Here is a 27,159-nt window from a genome sequence, read left to right as displayed (position 1 = left end):
CTCCTTCCACACCCCCACCCTCCTACCGCAACCTGCAGGCATCGACCCTGGCCACCTGCTAGACACGGAGGCTCAGCCCCTCAGATAGCCCCCTCGGCTGCTCCGCTACTTGAGAAGTTGAAACAAACATCACATCTATCCTGGGATCTCTCTTTGTTGCTGGTTTTTCTTTTAAAAATATCAGCTCCCCTTGGGTGGGGTCAGGAGGTTCCAGGAAATGGACAGCCCTAGCAATGGAGCAGAGGCCCAAGCTCGGCTCCCAGGGACGCCAGGAAGGGTGGGCGGGGGTGGTGGGAGGCAGGGATCTGCAGAAGGCAGTCGTAGGTTGTAGGCCGCCATGAGGTAGCATGAGGAGTGCCTGTGGCTTTCCTGGCAGGCTCCTGTCTGCTGGTTGGAGCTGCTGGATGACCCAGCACCACTTGAGGTCACGGTAGTCACCATCAGAGGGCAGGAGACACCCACCTGGTGGCCTCTCCCAGGCTAGGACTCCCCAGAATGGTCCAGCTGTGTGTGTGCGTGTGTGTGTGTGTGTGTGTGTGTTGGCAGTGAGAGGCTGGCCAGAGAGACTGCACAACTGGGGCCCAGACCGCTCCCCTCCAGGCATGGTGGTTCTCAAAGGGCAGCAGCCCTGCTGACATTCATGTTGGCTGCTGTTCCCGGGAGGTGGCAGCTCTGCTGTCAGGCTGCTCAGGAAGGACCCAGAGAAGCAGGCCGGAGAAGCGGGCTGCGGGTTCCAGGTGCACAGTCTGAGGGAGAGGCAGGGGCCTGACAGACCTAAGTGTGGGGATGGCCTCCAGCCACCCTGCCTCGTCCTCCTCATCCATCTGGCTTTCTCCGGGCAGCTCCCTGGTCCCCCTCCAGGACATGGGTACTTTTGGTCCACCTCCTCTGTGCTGGTGGCTGCTGCTGGTGGGCCGAGGAGGCCTTCTCTGGAGGCCTCGTTCCTGGCCTGGAACTCACTCGAGAACAGAGATCCCATTTCTGCCTGGTTTTCGTGTCTGTCTGCTACATCCAGGTAGCATGGGACCACCCTAGGGGCTGGGGCCTCACCCTCTCCTCTTCGGGGTCTGACTAGGCAGCAGGTGCACTGGGCAGGTGAGAGGCCAGGAGCATGGGGGATGGAAAGCACAGGAATGAGCTGCGGGCAGAGATGCCCCGTCCATCAACCCAGCAGGGCCTCATAGTCCACGTACCACACCAGCTGGCCAGAAGTGGGCAGGACACCTGAGATGGGCCACTTCCTGGGCTCCCAGCCCACACGGCTCACCAGCAGGGTGATCTCTCTCTTCATCCTGCCCATGACCAGGACCGCCACCTTCTTGGCCCGGTTGATGAGGGGCAGGCTGAGGCTCATGCGCTGGTGTGGCCTGGAGGGGCTCTCTGTCAGTACAACCAGCTGCTCCCCGTCCAGGCCAGTGGGCGACTGTGGGAAGAGAGAGGCCGTGTGCCCGTCTGTGCCCATGCCCAGCAGCACCAGATCGAAGCTGCTGTTGGCCACCAGAGCCATGATCTCGCTGGCATAGGTCTCGGCACCCTGGTCCTCCTTGGCACAAAGTCGTTGGTGCAGGTGCACGGGCATGGGGTGGATGTTGTAGTAGGGGACCCTGATGTGCTGCAGTAGGTGGGCCTGCAGACTCTGGAAGTTAGAGTCGGGATCTGAGAGTGGGACGCAGCGCTCATCCACTAGCCACAGGTGTGTGTGGGCCCAGGGAAAGGCATAGTGGCCCGAGGCCAGCTGCTGGAACAGGGCGATGGGGCTGGAGCCTCCAGACAGTGCCAGGTGGAAGGTGCCACTGTGCCTCACTGCCTGCACAGCCGCCGCCTCAATGTCGCTGGCCAGCCTAGAGATGAGCTCCTCGGGCCAGGCCGAGATCAGAGGGCTGTCTCGGTACCTGGCCCCCAGGACCTGGAAGTCGCTGGGCTGCGGGGCAGGGCCTGGCCCTGGCACCAACTGCTCCGGCTGCTGCAGGGAGAAGGCCAAGTGGCCACCTGTGAACTCAAAGTCCAGCAGCCGGCCGTTGTCAGCACCCCCTGGGTAAGCGCGTGGGACCTCCTTGGCCAGGCCGTCCAGCAGCGGTGTCCAGAAAACCCAGGAGGCCAGCAAGTGCTCCGTGGGGACAAAGGATTCCTTGCGGGCATGAAAAATGTGCGACAGGAGGAGTGAGTAGGCATCTTGCTCTCTCACGGGGCTGAAGGCGTAGAAATCAGACAGGGGCTGGCCAAAAAGCTGGAGGCTGGGCCTGTCCTCCACTTCCTTCCAGCTCTTGGTGGGCAGGAAGGGCCTGAACAGGTTCTTGCTGACCAGCACAGCGGGCTGGCCCAGCGGGCCGTGTCCGATATAGAAGATGATCTGGCGCGGCCTGCACGGGCTCTGGCTTGGGGCCCGGTGTTCCTCGCTCTGCGCACAGAACGCCCGGTTCTTAAACAGGATGCGCACGTAGCCCACTCTCTCGTCCAAGGCCTTGCCGGACACCAGGATGAATGGGACGCCCTCCCAGCGCAGATTGTCCAAGTGGACCAGGACGCCTACGATGAGGACAGCAGAGGGTGACCCCGCAGCAGGGGGGCGGCTGCCCTGTCCCTCTCTTCTTCCCGACCCTTCCACGCCAGCCTCGGGGACCATCGCTGCAGCTTTGATGTTTACCATTCCCACCAGCCCCCCAGAAGTCTCCCAAGAGGGTGAGCAGGGAGCAGGAATCTTGATGCTGGGGAGTCCCACAGGGGGAGACGTCCCCTCTCTTTGGGGATGCCTACAGTGAGATCAGACAGCAATGGCGTAGGCAGACAGCTGGGGAACCAACTGTTGGCCATGCCCCTCAGCCCAGATCTGCCCCCGTGAGCCGGGGTCTCACCGGCCCTCCCACTGCGGGCCTGTGGGCCAGCAGGGATTCGACACCCAAGCTCTGTCACTCTGAGTTTCTAGAACTGTCTGGAGGAGATCTACACACCCTCATGGCACTGCCTCTAGCCAGCCTGGACAAAACTGAGAGGCCTCACAGACAAGGCAGGTGTCAGCTCCCTGGGGACAGGAGCCAGGTCCGAACCTCCCCATGTGGCTGGCAGTGAGATGGTCGCCTGCCATGGGCATGGCCTGTGTGAGCTGCTGCTGGCAGATTAACCAAAGGGCAGGGCAGTGTCTACCCACCCTCCGTCATCAATGAGCCCACCCCGAAGGGCACATGGGTCTGGGCGTCACCTGCGAAGGTGGGCGTCCGGCTGCGGAAGCTGTCCGGCTTGCCCAGTTCCCTGCGCACTTGCTCGCTGTAGGCCAGGTACTGGCCCACCACGGCGCTGCCCCTGTGCAGGCTGCGCAGCGCCCGGAAGGCCTGGAGCTTGTGCTGCAGCACGGCCTCGGAGGCGCTGACATTGGCCGGCAGCTCCATGGCCACGAGTGTGAGGATCTCGGTCAGGTGGTTCTGCAGCGTGTCGCGGATGACGCCATACTCCTCATAGAAGCTGGTGCGACCTGTAACGGAGGGAGGGAGGAGGTGAAGAGGGTCAGGATGGTGCACGGAGACCCCCCACCCACCACCATTGCCTGGCATCTTCACAGCTCAGTCCAAAGAGGCCCCCCCAGGTGTCTGAAGCAAGATGAAACTCTCACACACTCAGCCCCGGCATCCCTGTGCTGGCTGCCTGGCCCCAGTGCAGCCGTGTTGACTGGTGGGGGACCTTTAAGAAGTAATGAGGCGGTGAGTGCTGTGGTACAACAGGATGAGTCACCCACCATGCCAGCGTTCCAATCAGAGCATACGTGCAAGTCGTAGCCACTCCACTTCCCATCCAGATCCCTGCTAATGAGCCTGGGAAAGCGGCGAGGAAGGCGCAAGTTCCTGGCCTCCTGCCACTCACATGGGAGACCCAGATGAGGCTCCCACCTCCTGGTTTGGCCACTCCCAGCCCTAATCATGGAGGCCATGTGGTGAATGGCAAATGGCAAATGGCAAATGGAAGACCTCCCTCTCTGCCTGCCAAAGAAAAACAGCAAGTGTCTCTAGGACCTGAAGAGGCAGTCCCAGGAGAATCCAGGGAGAGTGTATTTGGGGTAAAGAGGTGCTTGGGGGACCTGGGTGGGAGAACAAGGGCAGGATGGGATGCATCTGGGGGGAACCAGGGCTCTGGGGTCTCCCAGGACCAAGCAAGGGTACTGGGCTTTGTTCTAACTCCAGGGGAAGCCATGGTGTGACGCAGACACAATGCAACCCAAGTTCTATTCAGCCTGGATGCCCAGCCTGCCCTGGAAACAATGAAACCCAGCTGCAGGGGATGTGAGGGTCGTTTGGGGGCCAGAATCCACCAGACAGGCCGAGGGGAGGGGCACGTGTAAGCACAGCTGAGGACTGAGCAGCAGGCTGGCCAGCGGGGGCCATGACAGGGACAGCGGGAGAAGAAGGGCTGCTCGGCCCAGAGCGGAGGACACAGCGGCCAGGGCTCGTGAGGGCAGAGTCCTGAGAGAGACACCCATTTCTGCCGCTCTGAGGGCCAGGCCACAGGGCTCCAAGTCCAGGGTTCAAGTACACAGCACATCACGTGGTACAGCTGACTTGCCACTAGTTTGCAAACAGCCAGCTCCACTCATTGCATGGACGCAGCAGTCAGTGCACAGGAGGTCCTGCACCATGGGGTCACTGCCTCCCAACTCCAGCTCACCGTTGCAGTCTCCGCTCCCCAGAGGCCAGCTCCTCGCCCAGTCCCCTGGCTGTGGTCCAGCACCTGCCCTACTTCCTTCCCTGTTGCACCTCAAGTCTCATTAGACTCTAATCACCACAGCACCCAGCACCTGGCAGTGTGCCAGCCACAGGTGGGCAGCACAGAGATTAAACAGACACATACATCATCACAGATGCTGTGACAGAAAAACATGATCCCACCTGCGAATGAGACGGGGAATGACCAGAGCAAGCAGCACTTCAATGCAGGGAAAACAAAACTGGAAATGAGAAACTCAACATGAGGGCCAGCGAGCAGTCATGGTTAAGTCACAGCCTAGGCTGCTTGGATCCCATGTCAGGGCGCCTGGATCCCATGTCAGGGCGCCTGGATCCCATGTCAGGGCGCCTGGATCCCATGTCAGGGTGCCTGCATCCCGCGTCAGGGCGCCTGGATCCCACACCAGGGCGCCTGGATCCCACGCCAGGGCGCCTGGATCCCACGTAGGGTGCCTGGATCCCCCTCTCTCCTCTCTCTCTCTCTCACCCTGACTTTCAAATGGAATAATTGCTTATGGAATCAGAAATACTCAAAACATGAAAAGAACCTGGGGAATAACATACACCAAATGTAGAACCCATGAAGAAGAGCTGGGACGGGGCTTGGGCAGGGCCCACAGGAGACTGGCTTAGCCCATTTTCTGCTGCTGTGACTGGGCACCACAGAGCAGGCTGTTTATTAAGAACAGTCCTAGGGCCCGGCGGAGTGGCCTAGCGGCTAAAGTCCTCGCCTTGAAAGCCCCAGGATCCCATATGGGTGCCAGTTCTAATCCCGGCAGCTCCACTTCCCATCCAGCTCTCTGCTTGTGGCCTGGGAAAGCAGTCTAGGACGGCCCAAGGCTTTGGGACCCTGCACCCGCGTGGGAGACCCGGAAGAGGTTCCTGGTACCCGGCTTCGGGTCGGCGCGCACCGGCCGTTGCGGCTCACTTGGGGAGTGAAACATCAGACGGAAGATCTTCCTCTCTGTCTCTCCTCCTCTCTGTATATCTGACTTTGTAATAAAACTGAATAAATCTTAAAAAAAAAAAAAACAGTCCTAGATCCTGAGAAGCAAGGACCCAGGGGCCAGCAGATGATGAAGGCCTGCCTAGAGCACCATCCCCCCTCCATGGTGACACAGCAGAAAAACACTGATGTCATCATGGACACCCAGCCCCAAGACCCAAAGGCTCCACCCCAAACACCATCAGCAAAAACTCTGGGATCAAATTTCTGGCCCATGAATCCTGAGCTGCATTCAGACCCAGAGCAATAGCCAAGTGGCTAAAGTCCTTGCCTTGCATGTGCTGGGATCCGCTATGGGTGCAGGTTCTAATTCTGGCAGTCCCGCTTTCTATCCAGCTCCCTGCCTGTGGCCAGGAAAAGCAGTAGAGGGGCCAGGGAAAATATGTGGGGCAGGGGATTGTGTCCCTTGGGGGAACGGAAGTTGTTGTGAGCGGGTGGCCAGAGTCAAGCTGTGTCTCTAGTGACCAAATCTTCCAGTTTTTCTGGAAAGTGTAAGCATTTGCATTCAGTCTGATCTCATGATTTCACTTTAATTAATGTATTCAAGGCTTATTTATTTATCTGAAAGAGTCACAGGGAGAGATAAAGACAGATGAAGATTTCCACCTGCTGGTTCACTCCTTGTATGGTAGCAATGGCCAGTCTTGGGTCAGGCTGAAGCAAGGAGTCAGGAGTTTCTTCCAGGTCTCCCATGTGGGTGCAGGGGCCAAAGCACTGGAGCCATCTTCTGCTGCTGTTTGCAGGCACATTAGTAGGGAGCAGAATTGGGACACGACAGGTGCCCAGATGGGATGCTGACATAAAGGCAGTGGTGTGTACCTGCTGTGCCACAATGCCAGCCCCTAATCTTATGATTTTTAAACATGCACACATAACTTAAATTCTTCAGAATGCCCTTGTGTTTCAAAGAAGTGTATGGGGACTGACTCTGTCCAGGGGCCTTTCCAGCTGGGGGAGCAGCAGGAGCAAGATGCTCCCTCCCCTCTGTGCCCTCCCCCTGACAGGGCTCAAGTGACAATGGCCGCAGAAGGCACCAGTTTGTGGTTCTGAAAAGACCATAGGACCTTGGAGATTGACCAAGAATCCAAACAGCACTAAGGGTTCCTGGGGGCTGCGAGTTGGCCTCGCAGCTGCAACATCACCATGTCATCAGAGGGCCTGGGCTGGAGCTCCAGCTCTTCTCCTGACTCAACTCATGCAGGTCTTGGCAGTAACTGGCTTCCTCCCACCCACGTGGCCCCTGCCCTGCTCTGACCGTTGCGGGCACTGGGAGAGTGAACCAGCAGATGGAAGATCTCTCTATGTCTCTCTACCTTTCTAAGAAAATGAAAATAAATAAACATTAAGAAATACAATGCAAGTTCAGTGTCTCCCCCTCTCTAAAATAATTTCACAACCTATTTTGGAGCAGGGAAGCAGACCTTGGAGATGAGCAGCCAGTTGGATTCGCTGACCAGTGGGAATGAGCTTGAAGCAGTGTTTACTCCAAGGCCAGGATGAATGCAAAGCCATTCTTTAGTCAGTGGATATGAACTCCCTGGTCCCAGGCAGATCCGTGGAAGGCGGTATAGTGGGGTCTGGAGCATGGGCCCTGGAGCCGCTGGTTTTTGGTTTTTAAAGCATCACATATTTATTAGAAAGCCAGAGTTGCAGAGATCTTCCATCCACTCGTTCACTCCACAAATGGCCACAAAGGCTGGAGTTGGTTCAATTTTAAGCCAGGAGCTTTTTCCAAGTCTCCTATGTGGGTGTGGGGGCCCAAGTGCTTGGATTATCCTATACCGCTCTTCTAAGCCTTTAGCAGGGAGCTAGATTGGAAATAGAACATGAAAACTATTTCCTGGCATCAGTGAGCTCCCAAATTTCAGCGTAAAGAAAGTCGACATTTTAAGAGCAGGTGAATGTTCAATGGAGAAAACAGCACAGCATTTAAGAGCCCAGGATCGCTCGTTTTGCAAATCCCAGAGTGGCCCTTTTCCTATTTTTATCCTCTTTCTGGTTCTCCTGAGGCTGTCTGCTGCAGCTTTGCTGCCTGCTGGGTGAAACACAGCTTTCTTTACCCTCTCCTGTCAAGATCCAGGGGGTGCAGTCCCTCCCACCCATCACCCTGCTGCCACTGCCACGTGCAATACCAGCTATAGGTGTGTGGGCTCCGCTGGCATTTGCACGCCCCGGCAGGAGCCAGGATTCCGGGAACTGCAGGTTAGGGGCTGAAGGTCAGAGGGTGCAGAAGGATGCTCATGTCTGTGAAGTTGCTGCCAGCTACCCTGGCTGGATTTGTTTCCTAAGAACAATCGGCCCTGGCTCCTGGTAGCCCTTCCCAGGTTCAACGTGGAGGATTAAAATCCACCAAAGAAGAGCAGAAGCAAACTAAAGAAGGGGAGAGAGAGAGAGAGACCCCCAAAACAGACACCAGTCTGTGCCAGTCCCAGCAGGGTGCTGCTGGGTGTTAGCAGGGGAGCTGCAACTTCACAAGCTCTGCCTCTCGGTCTGATGGGAACTCCAATTTAGCCTGTGCCCAGCAATGCTATTGCACAAGTGGAGGGGCTGGGACATGAACCAGCGCCCCCATGGGATGCTGGAGTAGCAGGCAGCAGCTTTACCCACTATGCCATAGCGCCAGCCACTGAGTCATATACTTCAAAACGGTCAATTCTGGGGCTGGGATTGTAGCACAAATGGGTTAGCTTGGCGTGTGCTGTGTCTGCATCCCATAGCAGAGCACCCTTTGGAATCCAGCTGCTCTACTTCCAATCCAGCTTCCTGATAATCCACTTGGGAAAACAGGAGATGGCCCAAGGACGTATGCCCCTGCCCGCCACGCAGGAGCCCAAGATGGAATCTCAGGTTCCTTCTTCGTCCTAGTGAAGACCTAGTTCTTGTGGCCATTCAGGGAGCGAACCAGCAGATGGAAGATCCTTCTCTGTCACTCTGCCTCTCAAATAAATGCATCAGCAGAGAGAGGGAGGGATAGAGTTCTTCCATCTGCTGGTTCATTTCCCAGGCCTGAGCCAGGCCGAGCTAGGAGCTTCATCCGGGTCTCCCATGTGGGTAGCAGAGGCCCAAACACTCGGGTCAGCTTCTGCTGCTTTTCCAGGGCTATTAACAAGGGGTTGGATTGGAAATGAAGCAGCCAGGACTCAAGTCAGTGCCCACATGGGATGCCAACTGTACCTGCCATGCCACACTCTTGGGTCCCCTAAATCTTATTTTTTTCTAAAGAACAGTTCTCCCATTGCTTTGTTTCTGTGTGTGTTGTTTGGACTTTTAAATAAATCTTGCTTTACAAAGGAGGAATACATGGGATATGGAATTGATTTCAACCTCTTACAAAGCTCACAAGATGCTCTTTGGAGCAACACAGGAAACAGCCAGAGCAGCTGCCACAGGCTGCACCACACCCGTTCTGCGGCGTCCACAGAACCAGGCAAGCACACGGGGCTCTGCGAGCTGTGGGGCATACACACACGCATACACACACAGACACACACACATATACACACACAGACACATATACACACACAGAGACACATACAAACACACACACATATACACACGCATACACACACAGACACACACATATACACACACACAGAGACACACACACACACACACATACACAGAGACACACACGTATACACAGAGACACACACATACACATACATACAGACACACACAGACACACAGTTCCTACATCCAGGACATCTGCGTTTTCCCAGCAAAATCAGAGATTTTTTTTTTTTTGAAAGATTTTATTATTACTGAAAAGCCGGATATACAGAGAGGAAGAGAGACAGAGAGGAAGATCTTCCATCCGATGTTTCACTCCGCAAGTGAGCCGCAACGGGCCGGTACGCGCCAAACCGATGCCGGGACCAGGAACCTCTTCCGGGTCTCCCACAAGGGTGCAGGGTCCCAAAGCTTTGGGCCGTCCTCAACTGCTTTCCCAGGCCACAAGCAGGGAGCTGGATGGGAAGTGGAGCTGCCGGGATTAGAACCGGCGCCCATATGGGATCCCGGGGCTTTCAAGGAGAGGACTTTAGCCGCTAGGCCACGCCGCCGGGCCCAATCAGAGATTTTTTAAAAAATCTTTACAAATAAAAAGAAGACGCCTGGAGCCAGCTGCAGTCCTTCCCAGGCCTGTCCTGGCTACTAAAAACAAAGACAGCAGAGGGCCAAGGCGCCCGGAGCTCCCCCGGCAGCCGGCGCTGCAGACGGCTGGACAGGGAACCCAGCACACGCCAGCCCCTGGCCAGAGCTCAGGACAGCTGCCGCACTCAGGAGAGGGGCCCCAGGTGAGAGGCCCAGAGTGGGTAGCCCAGCCCACAGAGAGACCTGCAGCAGGCTCCTGTCACCACAGTCACTTCCGGGACCCTCTAGGGCAGGGACGGCTCAGAAGCCCCCCTCCTTCCCTCTGCTGAAAGCAGCCTCCTGCCAGGGGCAGGTAGGGAAATGGAGGCAGCAGAAACGGCCCCCAGGGCACATCTGCTGCAGACAGAGATGGGACGTCTGAGTCCCTCGGCTGAGACCCTCCAGACAGCCTGGCCCCTGGCTCCGATGACTGTGCTGCCGGCAGAGCCCCCCACCTTCCACTCAGCACTGAGGGGTCATAGCCACACAGGTGCAGAATGACCTCTTCAAGGGCACTCCTTCCACTGTCCCTGTTCCTGCTTTGGGGGACCCTGGCCAGGGACCCGAGGGCACCCTGGACTCTCAGGGGCCAGGCCTCCAAGGAGGAACACCCCAGGTCAGTCTGTGAGGGAGCCAGGCTCTGGGGCCTGGCCACTTCCTTTCCTGCTCCCTGTCCCCTCCCACCCCAGACTGCAGCAAACTCCGCTGGGCCAGAGGCTGCGGCAGAAACACCCCATGGGCTGGGGAAGCTGCTGCTGCGCCTTTGGATGTGGGAGAATCGTGGCGGGGGGCAGGCAGAGTGCAGCTCAGAAGCCCCATCCCCGCAAGCCTGCAGCAGCTCTGGATCAAGCAAGCTCCTGGCGTGCAGGGGAAGGCAGGGACTGCAGACCACAGTTCTCGGCCCCTCTCCTCAGCCTGAACAAGGGTCTCCCAGGGGCCCACTGAGCGACTGGCTTCAAGGAGAGCCCGGCCAGGACTCCAGCAGACAGAAGCTGTCCTCTGGCACACACATGCCCGTGGTGGGGGTGTGGGAGCTCATTTGGTTGTCCCGGCATCGCGCCTCCCTGCAGGGCTCTGTGTGCTGTGGACGCGGCCAGCAGCAAGTGGCCCTCCAGGTGTTACTGGCTGTGCTGGGTCCGTGTGTAAACAGCCAAGAACAGGCCAAGCAGGAGACACAAAGCCCAGGACAGCAGGCTTGTTGGCTGCCTCTGCCAGAACAAGGGCGGAGTCAGGTGGCCACACCCTGCTGACTCAGGCCCCTCCGGACTGGTGCATCTTGGGCCGTCTGTCCTGCTCTGGGCTGAAGGCGCCATGCCCAGATGCACGGCAAAGCTGTTCTTACACGCTACAGGCCAAGCTGGACTTCATTCTGGTCCCACGCGGCAGCCTGAAGACAGAGCCCCAGATCTGTTCTTCTGTGACCCCAAGGCTGGCCAGCACAGATTGTTCTGCTGCGGTTCAAACCCAAGCTCCTGCCTGCCTCAGACTTGAACTTGCCACAGCAAGATGACCTATCCGGCCCTCTGCCTGTCCTTCCATCAATCTGCTTTTCCTCTCCCTAAAAGGCAAAAGGTGCCTCTGCCAGGGTAATCAGGCCTGGGGGCTGCAGCCTGGCCCTGCTGCACGGGGACCCTGTGAAGAACCCACAGATGACACATGGTGCCAAGAAGGAAGCGGGATGGGAGGGAGCCCCAACATCACGGCTCTTCCCCAGCCCAGGTGGGCACAGGAAGGACCCGCCAGGAAGAGCGAGGAGGAGGAGGAGAAAGGAAGAGAGACCTGTCTCCCAGCCCTGTCAGGTGGAGGCATCCCAGTCTGCGCCCGGCTCTCCATGCCAGCTCAGCAGCCCTTGTCCACAGGGAGGCAGGGACAAGGACAGTACAGACACAGCACAGCTGCAGCCCAGTCTCGCGGGCGACCAGGAAAGGGTTGAAGCCCACGCAGGCTCACTGCAGGGCCAATGTGGGTGGTAGAGGGGTGCAATCTTGGAATACCGCGGTGCCAAGGCCTGGTCTCCTGACCTCTCTGGCACCACCTGCCACAGTTGCACACTGGATGGCATAAGGGGGGGTGCTATTCTCATCCCACCCCCACCCTCCGTGCTTCCAGGTGGAGTCTCACCTCCCTGCAGCCCTGCAGCCCGACTCTGAGCCATCAGTGTGAAACACAAGCTCAGGGTGGGGAGAAGAACCAAGAGGGATGGGCTCGGCGGCATGGCCTAGCGGCTAAAGTCCTCGCCTTGAAAGCCCCGGGATCCCATATGGGTGCCGGTTCTAATCCCGGCAGCTCCACTTCCCATCCAGCTCCCTGCTTGTGGCCTGGGAAAGCAGTCGAGGACGGCCCAAGGCATTGGGACCCTGCACCCGCGTGGGAGACCTGGAGGAGGTTCCAGGTTCCCGGCTTTGGATCGGCGCGTATCGGCCCGTTGCAGCTCACTTGGGGAGTGAATCATCGGACGGAAGATCTTCCTCTCTGTCTCTCCTCCTCTGTGTATATCTGGCTGTAATAAAATGAATAAATCTTAAAAAAAAAAAAAAAAAAAAAGAACCAAGAGGGAAAAGAACAGAAAATGACTGGCAGGTGGGGGGCTCCGCCTGCAGCCTGCTGCATACTGCCGGGTGCAGGTGGGGACAACGGCTTCCGGGAGTCCTCCGCAGGAGCTGAGCTGGACATGAAAGGCCGCTGCTCCTCCCCGGCTGTGGGACCAGCCCCTACTCCCAGGACCGACCAGACTGTACCAGGTAGCAAATGATAGCCTGCCCCATGTCGCTCCTGGAGGCCAAGGCCGCAGTGAGGACTTGCTTTCCTCCCTGCTGGGGAAGAACCTGTGTGCACATGCATACGGTTGGTGCTCAAGGAGGGGCGCACGCTGCAACCTGCTCACCTCACACAAGGTGAGGGCAGGGGACTGGGTCCCCCACTGTCAGAACAGGTGGACCCCGGCTCTGTCTAGGACTGGAACCCACAGTCTGGTGGGGGTCAAGGCTGTCAACACAGAAGACAGAAGAGAGAGAGGTGGCTGGTGAGGGGGGTGGGAAGGGCTCCAGGATGGGGCATGGCTGGCTCATGGGGGACAGATGTCAGTGGAGCCCTTGCCCAGCCCTGCCCGTGACCACTGCACCTGAACTCCCTGCAGTAGCCTCCACTTTGGGCAGTCTGGTGTGAGTTTCAAGGTCAGTGCCAGGTTTGTTTCACTGCACCACATGCTGCCTACAGACAGTGATAACCCTGGGTCAGCCTGGTCCAGACCCCAGCAAGATGCTCCCCTCTGAGCGGCTGAAGCGGCTGGGTGCCGCAGTGCGGTGGGCATCCCGTAGGCAGGCAAGGCTGAGGCGCCCGAGCTGGACCACGCACGCACCTTCTGCATCCAGCGTCTCCTTCATGATGATTTCTACTCTTTCCACGTGGTGCCGGTTCCAGAGGCCGTCCAGGGCCTGGCGGTTCTGGTCCCGGAAGGGCAGGATCTGAGCCACAGCCTGTCAGGGAGGAGATGTGGTGAGGAGGCAGCCAGGGCCATGGATCCCTCCGTGCCTGCTTGCCAGCGAGCGCCCCCCTCCAGTGATGACTTCAATGTCACAGCCCAGAGGGGCTCTAGAAACTTCTAAGGAGACTCCTCACTGGGTTACCAGCTTTATATTTTGCTAAGAAAGAAACATAAAGTCACCCATCGTCTACTATCCAATTTAAATAAACTTTTATTTTATTTTTATGTAATAGGCAGAGTTATAGAGAGAGACAGAGACACAAAGAGACCTTCGATCTGCTGGTTTCTCCCCAAATGGCTACAGTAGTCAGAGCTGGGCCAGTCCAAAGCCAGGAGCCAGGAGCTTCTCCTGAGTCTCCCACCTGGGTGGCAGGGGCCTAAGTACCTGGGATATCCTCCATTACTTTTCCTAGACCATTGGATCAGAAGCAGAGTAGCTGATACAAGAAACAGCACTCGTATGGGTGCGGGCACAGCAAGTGGAAGCTTAATGTACTAAACCGTCAACTTTTAATAAAATGGTATTTTACATCCCAGCCAGGGCCAGTGCTGTGGTGCAGTGTAAACATTCCATATCGGGGGGATTTGAGTCCTAGCTGCTCCACTTCTGACGCAGCTCCCAGCGGCAGATGGTCCAAGTCCTCGGGACCCTGCATCCATGTGGGAGATCTGAACAGCACTCCTGCCTTCAGATGAGCTCAGCCTCCGCCGTTGGAGCCATCTGGGGAGTAAACCAGCAGGTGAAGGATCTCTGTCTCTGCTTCTCCCCCGTTTTTCAATTAAATAAAATAACAACAACAACAAAAACAATAACAGCAACAACAAAACCCCGCTAGAACTGTATCAAGAAAAGCTTCTGATCAGACACATTTGGTATATTTCCCCCGGGACTGTCCTCACTACCTGGGGCTGCTGTTCGGGGTTTGGAAGAAAGATGATGCCCCTCCCCCAGGCAATCAGCCTGCACCCAACCTGTGTTCAGGCTCAGTGGCCTCGGTATCAACGGGCAGTGAGATGGCTGTAGCGCCTGAGGCCAGAGCAGCGTGGACCCCCCTCGGCCTCCTCCCCTAGGAGGTCTGCCGGACCTCCTACCCCAGGGCCTGGCCAAGACGAGCTTGTTCCCTGCTACTGGGTATCAGCATTTTGTCTCTAGCCTTGTGGCTCCAAACAGAACTCAGCTTTTGTAAAAAGGCAGATGGATGGGCCCGGCACAGTGGCCTAGCGGCTGAAGTCCTCGCCTTGAACGCGCTGGGATCCCATATGGGCACCGGTTCTAATCCCTGCAGCTCCACTTCCCATCCAGCTCCCTGCTTGTGGCCTGGGAAAGCAGTCTAGGACGGCCCAAGGCTTTGGGACCCTGCACCCGTGTGGGAGACCTGGAAGAGGTTCCCGGCTTTGGATCGGTGCAGCACTGACCGTTGCAGCTCACTTGGGGAGTGAATCATCGGACGGAAGAGATCTTCCCCTCTGTCTCTCCTCCTCTCTGTATATCTGACTTTGTAATAAAAAAAATAAATAAATCTTTAAAAAAAAGAAAAGGCAAATGGACATAGGAAAAGCATCCTCAATAGGGAGCCAGGCCCAGACACCACGGCCCCAGGGCCATCTCTGCAGTGGATGCCGGGCCATCCGAATAGAGCCTGGCGGGACACATGGATGACACCCAGCGGTCCTGCCTGCTGCTCATTGCTCACAGGCACCCTCCATTCCTGTTCCCTTGCAGGAAGAGGAGGCCGGGGTGGCTTAAGATCCCCAGCACCCAGGGATCCAGACCCGCAATGAGTGGTGTAGTCCGAGCCGAGGCGCACCTGCTTGCCCAGGTAATGGTCCACCCGGTACATCTCCTCCTCTTGGAAGAAGCTCCCAAGTTCAGTGGCCAGCTGCTGGGCTGAGGGGTGGTCGTGGCCAAAAGGCTTCTCAAGAACAACACGCAGCCAGGTGCCTGGCCCGGGGCGGCAGCTGCTGTTGATGTGACGGGCAATGTCGGCATAGGTGAAGGGTGGCACCGAGAAGTAGAAGAGCCTGCCAGCCTCCCTGAGGCCTTCCTGCCGGACCTGGGCCTCGATGTCCGCACACAGGGCCTGGTAGTCCTCTGTCGTCTTCAGCTGGTGGTACTGGCTCAGCTGCAGGAACTGGGCTTGGAGTTCTGCACAGCGGCCAGGGGCCATGTCCTCAGGACAGGAGAGGGATTCCAGGGCCTTGACCATGAGCTCCTGGCCCTGCTTGGGGGCCGTCAGAGCAGCCCCATGGAAGCGGAAACTGTGGCCCTGCTCTGCTTCATCCAGAAAGAGCTGGAATAGCCCCTGCCATAAGTACTTCTTGGCTAGGTCCCCAGTGGCTCCCAGCAGGATGACGGAGACGTGGCCCCGCAGCGCCTGGGCTTGCAGGCAGCCCAGAAGGGCCACACACATGGCCACAGTGAGCATCGTCCAGACGCCTAGGCACCTAGGTACGTGGGAGAGAAAGACAAGGAAGCAGGAAGCATCAGATGTGATTCAAAAAGGGAAACCAACATATGTCCAGCATGCCCAACATTTCCTACCTGGCAAGAAATGGCCACTTGTTTCTTGGGAGAATGCTCAGGCCCACAGCCTCCCCTCCCCACAGGGCAGCTCAACTTCTGCTCCAGCAGGCTCATGGGTAAGCAGCCTGCCCTGCAGCAGGCACCATGCCTGGGAGAGCCACCAACCACCTGCTTGAGGGACATGGCAAAGTAGCAGCACATGCCACAGGGAGCCCCTGGGCAAGGCCAATGTCATCTGTGCACACTGGAAGCCCAGACCAGCAGGACCCCAGAATGCTGCTGGAACTGAGGGGGACTCTGATCACCTGCTCCCCACTCTCACTCCTGACTTTTCCATATCTGTAGGAGTCAGCGCAGACTGACGGGTCCAACAGCACACGCAGTGGTCGCAAACACAGACACCGGCTCTGCCCCCTGAGAGATGGCACTCCCATCTCAGCATGCTTATGACAATACAAATTAATGCAAATGATACACTTAGGACAACAGTCCCTGTACCTAGGAAGCACCATGGGGGTGGAAGCTGTAGCTGTTGTTTCCCCATGGCAGAACACAATGCTGGCATGTGCCGTGTGCTGAATCGAGTCCTCCTGCATAGCAGATCCCACTGAATCTGGAAGGAGCCACATGAGGTGAAGTTGAATAAAGCCCCCCAGAGCAGAGGAAGAGCTAAAGGCCCCACAGTGGGAAGGGCTGAGGGCCTGGGACTGGCGCCAGGCTCCGTGGCTCCTGGCAGAGCATGCACTGACCTCCCCCAGGGCGAGCTGACCATCAGGCTGGCTCTTGACTTAATCGGAAGCAGATGGCGAGTTGGAGCGGCAGGAGGCCCGACCGGGGCACAGACACACATGGGCCTGTTGCTTTTCCGGCCTCCTGCTCCAGCCAGGGCTGTGGGGCTCACAGTGCTCAACTCTGCCTCCTTCACTGTCTGGCTCGCCCATTTCCCACCAAAGCCCACGCTTGGAAGGAAGGGTGGAAGTGGAAAGTGAAGGAATACCGGCCAGCCACGGGGTCCCCAGCAATAGACGGGGCAAAAAAGGGCCCAGTCGGGGGCCAAGGTGTGAAAGGTCCTGCGGGATAGCGCCAGTACAGTCCTGCGGGACAGCCAGGATCTTCAGCACCTCCGGAGGCTGTGGATGGTTGTGCAGAGAGGGGAAACGGGAGGTTGAAAGAGATAATGGGGCCCTGCAGAGCAAACTGGCTGCCCCTCCCCCACCCCCAAGGGGACCACACCTCCACCTTGACTGACATCAGACCCCTCCTACCATCTCTCCTGCTACCAAGCCACACCAACACCCCTGGACACCAGAGTTGGTGGCTGTGTCCACAGGCCACCTGAGGTTCCCACAACCAGAGCCGTAACTGCAGCAGCAAAGGAGCTTGTATGAAGTCCCCAACCCTTCTCCTCTCCGCTCCCACCCCATATCTGCATGCACCCCCAACTGCACACCACAAGAGCCCTCCACTCTCCTCCGCCTTGCAATCCCTGCCCTCACCCTGCAAGCATTGCTCTTTCCACTGGTAGGTGCCCCTGCCCAGAGGGAAGGAAAAGCTGCAAGGTCAGTGCGGGAGAGAGGGAGGCAGTGAGAAATGTGAAGCCCTGAGAGCAGCTGCCAGCTGGCAAGCTGCAGCCCACAGCTCCTGACGCGTTCTGCCAGCCAGCCAGGGCTCCAGATGCGTCTGGCACAAGGGGAGGGGCCTGGGAACCTCCTAGCCCTGGACCAGCAGGTGGGGGTGCCCCAAAAGACTGCAGACAACGCCTGCACTCAAGCCTCCTCTGACTTCCCAGGTCCCAGGCCGACTGCCCTCCCCCTTGCTCAGGGACCCCCCACCCCCTTGCACTTGGAGGACACCAGGTATCTCAACCCTGTGGTGGCTCTGCTAAACAGCTCGCAGAACAGCTACCTCCATCAGCCCCTGGTGGCATGACCGTGACTTCTTAACCTTGGCCAAATTACTCACACTCATCTCCGCATGCGCTGTCCCAAGGAGCGTGTGATGATGCAGACTCTGATGCAGGAGGCTCAGGGCCACTGTCAGCCCACCAGCATGTTCAGACCCTGGGTAACAGGGTCCAGAACCCCAGAACGGGGGTGGGGGTGGGATCCAAATGCACTCATTCGGGCACCCACACTCCGCCACTTCACCAAGATAAGGCGATGCTGAATCAGCAAATCCAGGGAGCCCAACACAGCCCATAATAGCTGCTCCTGCCCACAGCCCTGCAAGCACTGGCCGCTCGGTAACTCCCAATTCAGCCACATTGGCTCCACCGTTCTGCCAGGTTGTCTGGTGTTTGGGTGACCCCTCCAGCTGCCCTAAAGTTCCCTGGTCCGATCAGGATCCAGCCGCCTACCCCAACCCGCCTCCTCTCTGACTTGGCTAGTCTGGAGGCTTTTCTTCAAAGCACCCCTCCCCCGCCACCTCCTGGCTGGCTCTGGGAAGGACAGGAAGCAAACCTTCCCAGATGACAGAAGGTTGGCCAAACTGCAGTGCAGGGCCTGGTCTCATCGCTGATCCAATGACAAATCCTTTCTCATCAATTAGAAAGTCCCTCATGAACCGCTTAAGGCCAAGAACTGAAATATGGGCTGACTCCTGCCCCATTCCAGCCCATAATCTTGAGTGAGTCGTTCACCTGCTGGGCCTCAGCTGCCTCTCTGGGAACACAGGATGAGGCTCAAAGGCCTTGGTGGGGTGTTCCCATCCTCTGTCCTGCTCCCCAAAAAAGAGGCATCACCTTCCCACACGGCCAGGGCCCTGCTCTCAGCCTCCAGCCACTGCAGCAACTCCAAGTCTGAAGGCTCCAGGCTGTCCTCCTCAGGGCTTCTGCCACCATCCCAGAAACCAGCCATTCAGGAGGCCTGGATGAAGTTCAAGGTTCCTTTGCTGTGGCGTGGCCCTAATCTGGCTGTAGCAACTACGGGAGTGGGAACCAGCAGATAGAAGATCTCACCTCATTCTCTCTGTTTCTCTTGTTCTTCTTTCTCAAGTACATGCAAAAAAAAAAAAATTTTTTTTTTTAAAGAAAATCCTATATGTAAAAAACCACAAGTCCTCAGATTCAAAATGAGTTGAAAGCACAGGGTGGGCCGGGGGCCTGGCTGTTCTTGCAGCAGCTGGCCCGGGGTGGCCCCAGCCCGCTTCCCTTCCCCAGACCTCCCTGTGCCAAGAGCACCAATGGAGACACAAGGCAAGAACCATTGCCAACGATTGTGAACACGCATTTGCTCTGTGGGGCCAGACTGGGGATAGAAACACCACCCAGGGCTCGGGGGCCCTTACTCCTCCCTAACCCCAGAGAATCCCCATTCCTGTCCCCTTCAGGTGCCAATCCTGGTGGACTATAATTAGCATGGTACCAGAGCCATTGTGGACCTGCATACAAGATGTAGTTACTAACTTTTCAATAATTTAGCAGGGAGGGCTAGGGGTTCCTGGCACAGTGGGTTAAGCCACTGCTTGTAATTTCAGCATCCTATATAAATGCTGGCTCAGATACCGGCTGCTCCACTTCTGATCCAGCTCCCTGCTAAAGTGCCTGGGAAAGCAGCAGAGGACGGCCCGAGTACTCCAGCCCTTGCCAGGCACTTGAGAAACCCAGGAGGAGTTCTTGGCTCCTACCTTCCTCCTGGCCAACCCCTGGTTGTTACAGTCATTTGGGAAGTGAGCCAACGGATACAAGATCTCTCCCCTCTGTACTCTGCCTTTCACAGAAATAAATAAATCTTAAAAAAGAATGTTCCGAGCCAGTTGTTGCTGTTAAATAGGAGCCATCAAGATGTCTATTTGTCATTCTATAATTCAGTGAGATTATATTTAACAGAAAAGTAACAAGTTCTTGAAGCATCACCCAGTCACTTTCTCACTGTTGGACCACATGTTACTAGGGTTCACAGCTCCAATAGCAATAAAGTGAAGACACTCTTTAACAGCGAACTTGAAATTGGCCTGCAAGGGGCTTCCCAGCACAGCTATGGGTCCACACTCAGCCAGCTCAGTGATCCCCGCCTCCACAGAGTCTGTGGCTAAACACGCACCAACATGGCCCGTCTCCATGCCCAGGCTGCCATGCCCAACATGCGTTTCCCTTTGGAAATCCACATGAGCTACTCCCTGATGACTTTTCTTGGATAGCTGCCAGACTTAATTGGTTCAAAATTAACCCAATTTCTCTCCCTATCTGCTTCAAATGCAGTCATCCTAACCCCATCCTCAGTAAACGCAACACCATCCCTCAGGGGTTCAGGCCAGAGACCTGGGAGTGGCGCTCATGTTGTGGTGCACGTAAAGCCACAACCTACAATGCTGGCCAAGTGCTGGTTCAAGTCCCAGCTGCTCCACTTCTGTCCAGCTCCCTGCTAGCATACCTAGGAAAATCAACAAAAGATGGCCCTAAGTATGTGGGCCCCTGCCACACACATGGGAAACCCGGATGGAGCTTTAGGCTCGTGGCTTCAACCTGGCCCAGCCTCAGCCATTGCAGCCATTTGGAGGAGTAAAGCAGCCCAAGAAGGGCTAGCGCTCTCTCTCTCTAACTCTTACAAAAAGATCCTGAAGTCCTGTGATGTGTCCTCCAGTCTCCACCTCATTTATCCCACCCCAAACACTGCTCACAAGCCCTGCCTCCATCCTCACCCCCTTGGAGTGACCCCAGGTACTTGGACTGGCCTTTTGCTGCTGTGCCTGGTCCCTTGGTACCTGATCCTCAGCAGAGCCATCAGAGGTGTCTTTGTATGGCATCCTGGGACCATGTTGTCCCTGTCCAGGCTTCCCCATTCTGGCTTTCCACCTGCTGGCCTGCCGTCGCCAAGCCCCGCTGCCTGTCCCCTGTCTTCGGCCCTTCGTACTTGCAGTTCTTTCTGTTTGGCTTACTCCGTTCTGCAGCCGTCCACGGGTCTGCTCCCTCTTTGCCAGTGGGGCTGGCTTGGAGCACTCAGTGAAGCTGTACGTCCCTCCCCTGCACCTCTTGGTCTCCGGCTGTATCTCCGGCCACAGCTCTCATCACTTGCTAACACATCCACCACCCCTCCCCCCAAGAACATCCCGTGCTGATGTGGACAGGGACTGTTAGTTATTTTGCTCACTGCAGGTACTTCCGGTGTCCAACATGGGGCCCAGAACACACCATGAGCTCCACAAATATTTGCTGAACAAACAAACAAGGTTTCTCCCTGACACATGGTCTCTCCCTGACACATGTACATGATGATCCAGAGGAATCAATGGCTAATGGTGGTTTCTGGCTCTGTGACCCAGCACACATCAGTACCTGCCTGCTACTAGTGACAACATGATTCAACAGGGAAGGCTGATTAAGAGAACATTGAATTGTACGCAACTACACACCATGCCACTCAATTCTGACCCCATCCCCATGGCGCAGGTACTAGACGACCCCCTTTTGACAGTGGGAGAAGATGAAAGCGCAAACAGGTTCAATCACTCAAGGAAGGTCGGGCAGCTCAAGAGGGGGTGTGATTTGAATCCGGGCAGGCTGGTCCCAGAGCCCACCTCTCTCCTGCCTCCCTCCCTCCCTGGAAGACGTCTGACCATATTCCCAAAACGACAAACAGGAGGTGCTGCGTTCACACAGGCAATAGTGCTGCTCCTCTGAGACAGCAGGGCCTGGGCTCAAGGCAGAGGGGATCCCACCCTCATGGGAGCTCCGCATTGCCAAGTCCTGGCCGCCTGCACAGCCTCAGTCTCCTGTGATTGCTTTGCTGAATAGCGAGTCTCCTTCTTTCTGACGCCACGGAGGCATCTTGTGCTTGGCTCAGCTGCCTTGTCAAGACCCAGAGGGGCAGGACCTCCCCTGCAATGCTGCACGTAAAGTTGCTGCTATCCTATGTCAGAGAGCTGGTTCCAGCTTCCTGCTAAGGGGCCTGGAGAGCCAGTGGAGGAGTGCACACGTATTTAAGCCCTGCCTCTCAGGTGGAAGTCAGGATGGACTTGCTGGCTCCCAGACCTGGCTGCTGTGGCCTTTTGGGAAGTGAACCAGCAGGTGGAAGGTCTCTTGCCCACCCTCTCCCTCTTTCATTTTCTTGATCAAATAAGTAAATCAATGAAGAATCTTTACTGAATAAATAAATAAAGCGAGCAAACCTGGCAGGCCCTTGGAAGAACTGGTGAGGTGAGAGAACTCTGAATTTAAGCTATCTGGTAAAGTGAGAGGCCAGAGCTGTTATTTTACCTCTTGTATCTCAACCGTTGAACCAGCAGCTCCAGGAACAACGAGCCCCAGGTCAATCAGCCAAGCCACAAGGGAAACCGTGACCCGAAGGGCGGAGCGCTGGGGCTGGGGCTGTGAAAACATGCCCCTGGGCCATAGGCGCTCCTGGTATGGCGCTCAAAATGAAAGAGAAAGGCGGCCAAGCCTGCGCTGTGCAGCCCTGACCTCTTCCCTCCGCAGCTCTGGGCCTTTTGCTTGGCTGTGAAATGGGGACAACCAATCGCATGTTAATGTGTGGGTCCTGGTGCGGAAGTGGGTGGGAGAAGATGGGTTGAGAGAGCACCCAAGCCGGTCAGGGACAGAAAAGCCACGCAGGCGCTCTGGGGGCAGACCCGAGCCTGGTGGACTGATATTTCGCCCCCATGCAATTGCCATCAGGAAAGTTGGAAACTACTAAGCCACCAAACAGCACGGTTCCTTTGAGTTTCTTTGGTGTGCCTCTAAGCCAGGGCCCTAACCAATGCCGCAGACAACAGAGATCTCCCCTCCGCCTCCTGCAGTTGTCTGTGGAGCAACCACACGCACCATGACGCCGAAAGCCGCTGGAGAAGTGAGTTCCTGAAACGGAAGATGCGCCCCCTAAGGACCCCAAGCCCCACCAACCATGCATCACTGCGAGGAACAGAGCCCGCGATCCTGCCCGTTGCGTGGGCCACGCAAGCCGTGGCGTCTGCAGAAGTTCCTGGGTCCGGCGTAACGCGACCCCTGGGAACCTCTCCCAGGCTCGCGGGGTGGCCTTGGATGGGCCGATGCCAGGGGCGCGGACGCGGCTCCCACTCTGCCGGACCTGGCCTAGAAGCCAGGCGTGCCGGCCCCTCGGGGCTGCCCTGCAGGGCGCCTGGCCACCTCCCACCCCCGACGCGACCCTGACCCGCGCCGCGGCTGTCCGGGCTCCGAGAGGGCGGAGGGGCCTTTATTCCACAGAAGGAGGCGGTGCGCCAGCCAGCAGGGGCCGGGCTCCGGGCCAGCCGCGGCGGCCGAGGGGCGGCAGCTTACTTCCTCGCGCTCCTCCGACTGGGCCGCGGCGCTGCGGGCCGGGCTCTGGCGGGCTCGGGCCCTCCCCGCGCCCCCTGTTCCAGCAGGTGCTTGCGTCGCGGGCCGCTCGATGGCTCCCCAAGGCCTGGGGGTGACCCGAGAGGCGGGCACCCCGCGTTTCCCCGCCCACCGCAACCCGAGGCTCTCCCCCGGGCGCCAGGGGCGCGCGCTTGGGGTGGGACCGGGGCGCGCGGGGGAGGCGGGGGAAACAGGCGAGGCCACGCCCGCATCCCGCGTCCACCGCGGGTCGAGCAGGGGGCGTTCGGGGAAGGTCTCCCCGGAAGTGGCCGAGGGAGCAGGCCTTGTCCAGCAGGAGACCTGGTCTTGCGACCCTGGGACGCGGAAGTGATCACCTGACCTCCCCAGGCCTGTCGCCTTCTGCCATCTGCAGGAGACGCCGGTACCGTGCCATTTCCAGGGCCCAAGGATGGTGACTCAGGCGTCACGGCCCACGCTAGTGCCACACGCTTCCCTCCTCCTACCAGACAGCTTCCGGTTTCTGCTGCTACCTTGTCACCTCTGGGATTTTGAGTCTTCCTTCATCTGGGTCAGGGGAAACTGGAGCCCTGCCTCCAGATCTGTGCCTGGTAGATGGTGGCTGGTACCCCCATGGCTGTAAGCGCCAGGGAAGGATATCCGGCCTGGGTGTATAAGGGTGTCCACAGGGTCAGCGTTCCCTCCTGGAGACGCACAGCCTGCACCTGCGTTATTCTGCAGCCTGGGCCTCATCTCTCGCAGCTCCCAAACCTCCAGCACCACCAGAGATCCCTCGGCGCCCTTCCCTCCAAACTGCCCAGTGTCGCATGCCCATTCTTTAGGGGGTCCCAGCGCCCTCCCTTTCTCAGACCCACCTCTGGTGTGGCCGCCTCTGCTGAGTCGGAGCGGACCTTTCCGCGGAGCCTTTTAAAGGAACTAGTGACAGTTCCTTTTGGAGTGAGGGGAGATGGTGTCAGGAAGTGGCAGAAGGATCGCTGCCATGGACATTGCCCACAGGACTGAGTGTGGCTGGCCCTGAGTGTGATGACCACACAGGATGTTAGGCAAGACAGGGAGGGGAAAACAGGGCTTTGCTGCGGGCGCCAGGGCCACAGGAAGGCTTTGAGTCACGCGGAGTAGGGGCTGGGGGAGGGAGATGAGGAGCTGGTGCCCTCTGGCACCACCCACAGCTGGGAATGAGCCAGAAGGGCCAAAGCAGGGGTCAGCGAAGGAGCAGGAAGCCTTGGATGGGTCTTGGTTCCCTGTCGGCTTGGCTGAGGGCAGATCCCAACCACCTGTGCTTGTCAATTCAATGGACGCTGCTCCAATCGCTTCTGGGCCTTTTGGCTAAGATTAAGTGTGGACCCTGCCCCAGCTGCAGCCCAGCCCAAGCCCTACCTACTGCATGTGCTGCATAAGCCCCAGCCCAGCTGCACCAGAACGTGTGATCTCTGCTGTGTTGGCCAGGAGCTGCTCCTGGGTTCACTCTGAGTAAACATGCTGTAGCTGCAGGTCCTTGGTCTGTCTCTATGTCTTGCCCTTGAAGGGGAGGCTGACCAGGGCGTTTCCCATGCTCTGTTGCAGAAGCACATTGTGATTCGTAGAAGGACAGTGAACATAGGAGGACAATTGATAGGATATCATTTTATGAGAATAACTGATTTGATATCATTTGAATGAGAACACTTAATGGGATATACAAAACAAAAAGATAGTTTTAAACCTGGGTGTGGAAACAATTGATGGGTTCCGTGGAAAGGTTTATGGGAACTACGTAAGCTCCTCAGTACCTCTTCCCTTATCCTACGTGAGCCTCAGTCTATAAAAGCCTGATGCCACTAATAAACTTCGGCTACCTCATCAAGACAGTAGTCCACACGTGTTATTTTGAGGAACCTCAGTATCAAAATCCCAACCATTTGCTGATGGCTCATTGCTATTAAGAAACCGCGTGAGCTTGCAGGCCAAACAGCCTCTATGACCTTTAATGAATCAAGGCCCACCTAAGTCTCACAGGTGGCTCCAAGTAATTAAATAGGTGCTTACCTTAGTTGCTAGAGGCATGGGCTGTCCAGCTGAGACAGGTAGGGAGTGTGTGGTATTTCTCCTCATCTTGCAGGCTATTGTGAATTGTCCCTGTTCAAGCTATTGTAGACTGCCCCTATAAAAACCCTATGAATGTTCTGTTCAGGACCATGCTCCAGTAACGGGTGTTGGTCCCATCTGGCTAGTTGGTCAGCCAGCTGCCTGCTCTCAACCAAGAACCCAGGCTCGGACATGCTGAACTTGAATAAACCATCCTGTGTACTTGGATCAGCTTCAGACTCCTGGTGGTTTCTGGGGATCTCAAAAATCTGGGCAAAACAATTTCAGGCTCAGTGCACCAAGTCCATCCCTGCAGGACAGTGAATACTCTAGAACCTGGGCCATAAGCGCCAGGACCAGGAGAGGTGAGTGAGCTTCCCGGATTGCTTTGTGTACTGTTGCAAGGGTGAGCTTCTGCTACTTTGAGGGCATCTCTGGAGATCTGCTGGGCCAGTGATCACCCCAGGTAGGAGCCTATAGTATGTCCACTGCGCTGGGCGTGGGCTGAGGGTGTAGCACTTGCTCCCCAGCAGGAGTCCCCATCCCAGTTTCCCACACCTCGCCCCTCCATCTCCGTTACTCTCCACCTCTGCCCCAGCTGGGCTGTTCCATGCAACCCCCTTGGGCGGTGCTGAACTACCCTGATCCGGGTGTGAGAACATAGCTCCCCAAAACAAGCATTTGAATCCTCATCCTGGGGCACCCCAAGAGTGCTGCGGCCCAAGGGACAAGGTGCAACCCAAACTCTATGAAGGAAGTTGGGAAAATGAGGGATATGTTTCATCTCCCACCCTGGGGTTCTGTGATGGAAGCAGTTTTTAGCAATGACCTGTTTTCCAACTATTTCCTGACTATTTCCTGCTTGGCCTTGAACATGGGGAGGCCTAAGCAGTTGTTGGTACAGCCAGCTGCACAGACATGGAAAGGAAGACCCAAAGAGATGAATGACTCAGGCAGGCGTGGAGTTAGAATAAAATTGCACCGCAGCTTCTATTTCCAGGTTCCCTCTGGGTGTCAGCTCTCCTTGCTGGCTCCTTGCTGTGTTTGGGCTGGAGAGGGTGGGCACAGCGGTCATCCATCCACGGTCAGCCATGATCAGACCTTTTTTGTCCCACCCTGTGTGACAAACCTCTAAACTCTGCTTTTACAACTGGCTTCGTATCGCTTCTCGGCCTTTTGGCTAAGATCAAGTGTACAACTGGCTTCATGAACTCTATATGATGTGATGACAGATCTGTTTCCAACTGCGGCCGCAACGAATCACCACAATTTCGTAGCATAAGCATCTTAAGCAATTTGTTGTACATTTGTGGAGGTCAGAGGATTTGGGCCTTGTTGCCTAAAGTAAGAGTTTGGCAGAGCTAATTTGTGTCTATCTATCTATCTATCTATCTTTATGATTTATTTTATTTGAAAGGCAAAATGGCACCCAAAGAGAGCTCCTCCATCCGCTGGTTCACTCCCCGCTGCAATAACCAGAGGAGTCTGGAGCTTCATCTGGGTCTGCCCTGTGGGTGAGGGGCCCAGGGGCTCGGCCAGCCCCTGCTGCTTTCCCAGGCACATTAACAGGGGTCTGCATCAGCAGTGGAGCAGCTGGGACTCAAGGCAGCGCTCTGCTACGGTATGCTGCTGTTGCAGGCGGTGCCTTAATGCACCGGGCCACATGGTGGCCTTCAGGGCTGTGTCTCCCTGGGGAGTTGTTTCCTTGGTGTTTGTTGAACCCGTTTGTGGGCTTTGTACTCCTGGGCCTGAACCCTACCCTGCCCCCCAGCTTCCTCACCGGCTCCCGAGGAAGGTACTCCCAGCCCCGCTGGCTTACAGCCTCCTTTCTCCATCTCCAATGTCACAGTGCCAGGTGTGCGCTTTGAGTCCTGCCCCTTCCATTCCTGGCATCAACTCTCTGACCCGGATGCAGAAGAGTCCTTCCTGTTGAGGACTTTGAGGGCGCTGTGGGATCCAGGCCCTCCTGATGGTCAA

General features: G+C 57.0%; 1 protein-coding gene across 3 annotated transcripts; it reads right to left on the bottom strand.

The window, feature by feature from the left end:
• Positions 1-80: 80 nt before the first annotated feature.
• H6PD (hexose-6-phosphate dehydrogenase/glucose 1-dehydrogenase) lies at positions 81-23,297 on the bottom strand. Of its 3 annotated transcripts, none has more exons than XM_004596071.4 (5): positions 23,083-23,297; positions 15,139-15,775; positions 13,205-13,322; positions 3,197-3,466; positions 81-2,526 (listed from the first exon to the last, which is right to left on the bottom strand). In XM_004596071.4, exons 2-5 carry the CDS (start codon positions 15,754-15,756, stop codon positions 1,163-1,165), a joined length of 2,370 nt encoding a protein of 789 aa, XP_004596128.2. In that variant the 5' UTR covers positions 15,757-15,775; positions 23,083-23,297; the 3' UTR covers positions 81-1,162. The 3 variants fall into 3 exon arrangements, with proteins under 3 accessions (XP_004596128.2, XP_058530789.1, XP_058530784.1); XM_058674806.1 differs by lacking the exon at positions 23,083-23,297 and adding an exon at positions 22,958-23,038; XM_058674801.1 differs by lacking the exon at positions 23,083-23,297 and adding an exon at positions 18,811-18,827.
• Positions 23,298-27,159: the final 3,862 nt, after the last annotated feature.

This window comes from Ochotona princeps, chromosome 2, assembly GCF_030435755.1.
Source record: "Ochotona princeps isolate mOchPri1 chromosome 2, mOchPri1.hap1, whole genome shotgun sequence".
Lineage (NCBI taxonomy): Eukaryota > Metazoa > Chordata > Mammalia > Lagomorpha > Ochotonidae > Ochotona > Ochotona princeps.
This window is presented reverse-complemented; position numbering and strand designations above follow the sequence as displayed.